This window comes from Malania oleifera, chromosome 7, assembly GCF_029873635.1.
Source record: "Malania oleifera isolate guangnan ecotype guangnan chromosome 7, ASM2987363v1, whole genome shotgun sequence".
In the NCBI taxonomy this organism is placed as follows: Eukaryota; Viridiplantae; Streptophyta; class Magnoliopsida; order Santalales; family Ximeniaceae; genus Malania; species Malania oleifera.
Window position 1 is genome coordinate 105,521,107 of NC_080423.1, and position 4,717 is coordinate 105,525,823.

The following is a 4,717-nucleotide window of genomic DNA, read 5'->3' on the forward strand; positions in this document are numbered from 1 at the left end:
CCTAAAAGTGCTCCTGAAATAGTCACATGAGCAGCTAAATGAACACCTATTCGTCAGAAAACAAATGGACTGCCTAGGAAAAGTTCCAAAGTGTGACCTACTTAAAATTTAGTGTTTTTTTTCTTCTCCATTTTTCATATGATAGTGGTAGAGTGTCATTGAGCTAAAGTTTAGAATGTTTTTGTGTAATTTGTGTTTCTCCTGATCATTAATTTTGGGAGGGTTGTGTGTACATGGAAAATGTTTAAAATATCTTTTAAAAAATTTAAACTAAAAAAAAAAAAAGGAAAACCACAATGGCTCCATTTTAGGAGGTATTTCAGATTACTAATATTACTGATTTGGCTTTTTACTCGAGCATATTACTTGTTCTTATTTGAGTTATTATGAAAATGCCAGTTATTTGAGTTGTAAGTCGCATTAGTCATGAACGAAGTCATCCCAAACATTCCTTTAAACTTTAGATGGCTTGTTTAGCTTTTTCTTGATTCATTTGGGAACTTTCAATGTAGATGTAGATTAGGTCTAGGCTTTAGATGGCTTCCATTGTGTGGTTATGTCCATTGAAATTATTGAATTCGTAAGGGAATTTGTGCATTGTTTGATGCATTTTTGAAAGAGTTACTTTTCTTTTCTTTTTTGCCCTTTTTGATATAAAAGGTAAGCTTTATTAAGCTAAATGGAAGTCTTTAAAACATTATGGGCACAAGCTATTGACATCCCAATATACAAAAGGAAATACCATTTAAGGTTGGCATGGTTTGGTTAACCAAACTAAACTCCCGAAACATTAATCAAACCGGTTAACCGGTTTTAGACCAATATTCAATGGCTAACCGAACCGAACTATTGGATTTAATTTAAAAATTTTAGAGCACTACAAATTAATATTTTTTTTATAATAATCAACACGTAATTTTAATATATTCACAAAATCATCATTAAAATTTAAGCATTGATCTTAGAGCAATGCAATTGTTTTTTTTAATTTAAATTGTTAAAATTGCATAGAAGATTATACATAATATGTATTATTATATATTTATAATATATTGATTTGGTTTATATAACCATTGTTATTGAATGGGCTAAACCGAAACCAAACCGATAATTGAAAAATTTTAAAAATTTCAAATTGAAATCGAGTTAAAAAAATGGTTTATTGATTTTTTTTTCTTTTTCTTTTTTCTTGCCAACTGTTATGTTATGTCATTACATAACGGTTTTTTGGGCTCTTGATACCGTTACACACCACGAAATCAGTGGGAAGAAAAATAACTATCGTAGCGGTCGTTACGGACCACGACCGTTATTTAAAGGCCACTACGGCCGTTATGTAACCGCTGCTAGATTGATACGCCAAAAAAAATTATTAATTTCTCACTTTTTCTTCTTACTTTTATCCCCCCTCCACCCTTTCATAAATCATTCTCAATCTACTAAGTGGTGAAAGGGGAAAAAGATTATAATGAGGATGATAATGATACAAAAAGCATTAATTAACAATTTGAAAATACTAATTTGTAAAGAAAATATTTTATTTTGATAATATTAGAAATTTGATATTTATGTTCTATATTTTTCAACGTCAACCTTCTTTTCTTTTCTATTTATTGTATATTTTTATTATTCATATGTCTTACATGTCTAATAAATTAATGAAGTGTATGATGTATTTTGTTTTATTAATTAATTTAGCACACATAAGAATTTATCGCGCATAAAAACAATGAGAAAGTACAAATATACACATACGTAATTTGTCTATCAATGGTGGTTTAAAACAAATGTTTAACTTCTTACCTTTATCAAACAACTTTAGTTCAATCCAAAATACACAAACTCTTTTTTAAGAAGGATTAAAAACTTGAAAGATGCAAATATACTAATATGCATAAGATTGTGTTAATTTGAAAAAAATTTGCGGCCATTATACCTACTTCCCATTATATAATATCCGCTATTCTCGTTTCCCATTACACCCCTTACCGTTACATTATACTACCCCTACCACGATTTAAAACACAATTCCACATGACAAATTTTCCCTCCCCCGTTTGACTTACTGATGGTTTGACAGCATTTCAAGGTAAATTTTCCTCGTGGAGGAACACCCATACCCCACATTCCACAAACTCTTCCAAACCAGTGGACCCCATATGAGTTTCTGAGGACTTACCTCTCACATTACCTACTGCACATGTTAGGTATGAGTATGACAGCAATGGCTGATGATGACATCCCTGCTTTTAGATCAACTATAAGGACATCAAAGTTGTTATGCTTTGTTAATTTCTGAGAAACTGTTTTGAACTTTGCCTTATTTTGCACAGTTTCAAGTTCAAAGCCCCAATTCTGCATAACGAAATCTAGCATAAGCTATTAAACAATGCACTCAATACCCAACTTGGAGCTGATGAGATCATAAACATAGGTCTATCTATGTCTATATCTAATATCCATAATATTTCCTGACATAAAATCTACAAACAAAAGCATCACCTACCCAGAAAAAAAAGGGAAAAAAAAAATCAGCCATCATATTAAAAGGCTTTCAAAATCACATACTATATATTACATTTAGCTACTACGCTAGGCCACTATTATTATATTAATTCAGTGGCTGTGTCTGCACCAGAGGTAGCAGACACTTGGTTTTGTTCCTTGATGACCATCCTTCTCATCTCAATCGACCACCTTATCCTCTCCTTAATGAAGTCATACAAGCTAAGAGCAATGTACAGCCCTATCCCACCAATAATCCCATTTGTTATAGAATAGGTGAGTGGCATAAGAAGTATGGTCACAAAAGCAGGGACTGCTGCCTTCATATTTTCCCACTCTATGTCCTTCACCACCTTCATCATCAACACCCCCACCATGACCAGTGATGGGCCTGTGGCCCATGGCGGAACACTGGCCAACAGGGGAACTATAAACAAGGACAAGAAGAAGTACACCCCAACAATCACGGCAGTCAACCCTGTTCGACCCCCCTCCCTGATCCCGGCTGAGGACTCGACGTACGTTGCGATCGGGGACACCCCTAGGGCGGCTCCCACCACCGTGGCCCCGGCATCAACCATGTACGCCGTGTATTCCCCCTCAAAACTCCCCTGATCATCTAGGAACCCTCCCATCTCGGCCATGGTGTACAACGTTCCTGTGGTGGCAAGCACATCAACATACAGTAGGGTCACCAGGGCAACCCAAACCTCACTCCTGTTGAAATGGGTGAAGCTGATTGCACCAGCTGTGGACTTGATGTGGTGGAAATCTACCACTTTCTTGAAGTAATTGTAATTTTCATCACCAAGTGGGGTGTTGGGAAAATATGTAACAGAAGTGTTCCTAATCCAAGAAATCAGTGTCACGAATAGAATACCATAAATCATGCTTCCCTTGACGTTCTTCATCAGCCCATAAGACATTACTAGGAAGCCGACAAAGCCCAACCAGAATGTCGGGCTCCTCATTTTCCCGCTGGTACACGCGCCGGTCACCGGGTCAGTTTTGGTACACGCAGCGAGTGTCAGCAGCGTGGACGTGTCGGGGCCCACTAGGCCAACACCCTGGTGGGCCTGAAGGCCCACAAACGCAATGAAGAGCCCAATTCCTGCTGCGCAAGCAAGCCGAACCGGGCCGGGGATGAGCCGAGCAAGCTTTGCTCGAAGTCCAAAAGCTGCTATTAGGAGAAACGCACAGCCCTCGATCAGGACCACGGCGAGGGCGGTTTGGTACGACATGGGACCGGTTCCGTGGAAGCCCACCAAGTCGTAGGCCAGGTAAGCGTTGGAGCCCATTCCGGGAGCCAGGCCCAAAGGAAGGTTGGCCAAAATTCCCATGGCAAAAGACCCGATCATGGAGGACAAAGCTGTGGCTACAATGAGGTCACTCTTGGTCTTATCTAAGCACTTTTGGTAGCCGGGGTTGGGCTTGAGCACGCAGTCCGGGCTGCCAGGAGGGGAGCAGTCGGAGGCAGAGCACGTGCCGCCGGAATCGGTGAGGATGGTGGCGTTGACGGTGATTATGTAAGCCATGGTGAGGAAGGTGGCGGTGCCGGCCCGGAGTTCCTTTGTGAAGCAGCTCTTTCGGGCTTCTAGCTTGAAGAACTTGCCCACCACGCTTTTGGACACGGCGTCATTTATGGCCTTCTCCATCCTGGCCCATGTCCCTGCTAGTTTTGTGCAACACCCAGTTCCAACTCTTGCACAGAACTCACCCCCCATCTCTCTCTCTCTCTCTCTCTCAGAGTTTTGGGGGCATCTTCTGGGATTTATAGGGACAAACGTGAGTGTTTTCCACGCGGGATAGGTGAATACTAAATTGAAGAATAAAATAAAAAGTGTCTCTTTTGGAAAATGTCTGTATAAATATGAATATGTGTATATGGGCAAGTCTGCTTTTTCCTTTTTCTTTTCTTTTTTTAAAAAAAAAAAAAATTAAGAGAGACCCTACAGTTACTTGCTGGTGACTCACCTTCGTACACTTGGCGATGGCAAAGGATGCAAGTGTTTTTGAATAGTGAGGAAAAAATTAAAATTTTTAATAACAAAGGAAATAGAACTTGAAAGACAATACCATCACCCACTGTTTAAGATAGACTGTTAATGTTTTGATAGTAGCTAGCTAGGTAATAGCTTTTAAATAGAAAACAAGGGAGATAATTGTTTTCGTTTTCTAAAATATAGCTCTATCATTAGGGACCATTTGTTAG

The 4,717-nt window shown here is 38.9% G+C and overlaps 1 protein-coding gene across 1 annotated transcript; it reads right to left on the bottom strand.

The window, feature by feature from the left end:
• Window positions 1-2,353: 2,353 nt before the first annotated feature.
• LOC131159480 (adenine/guanine permease AZG2) lies at window positions 2,354-4,246 on the bottom strand. Its single transcript, XM_058114428.1, has one exon. The coding sequence runs from the start codon at window positions 4,227-4,229 to the stop codon at window positions 2,607-2,609; it is 1,623 nt and encodes a 540-aa protein (XP_057970411.1). The 5' UTR covers window positions 4,230-4,246; the 3' UTR covers window positions 2,354-2,606.
• Between the last annotated feature and the right edge of the window lie 471 nt (window positions 4,247-4,717).

Coding starts and splice junctions, on each gene's coding strand:
- LOC131159480 (XM_058114428.1), bottom strand. CDS start 4,229: ATGGGGGGTGAGTTCTGTGCAAGAGTTGGAACTGGGTGTTGCACAAAA.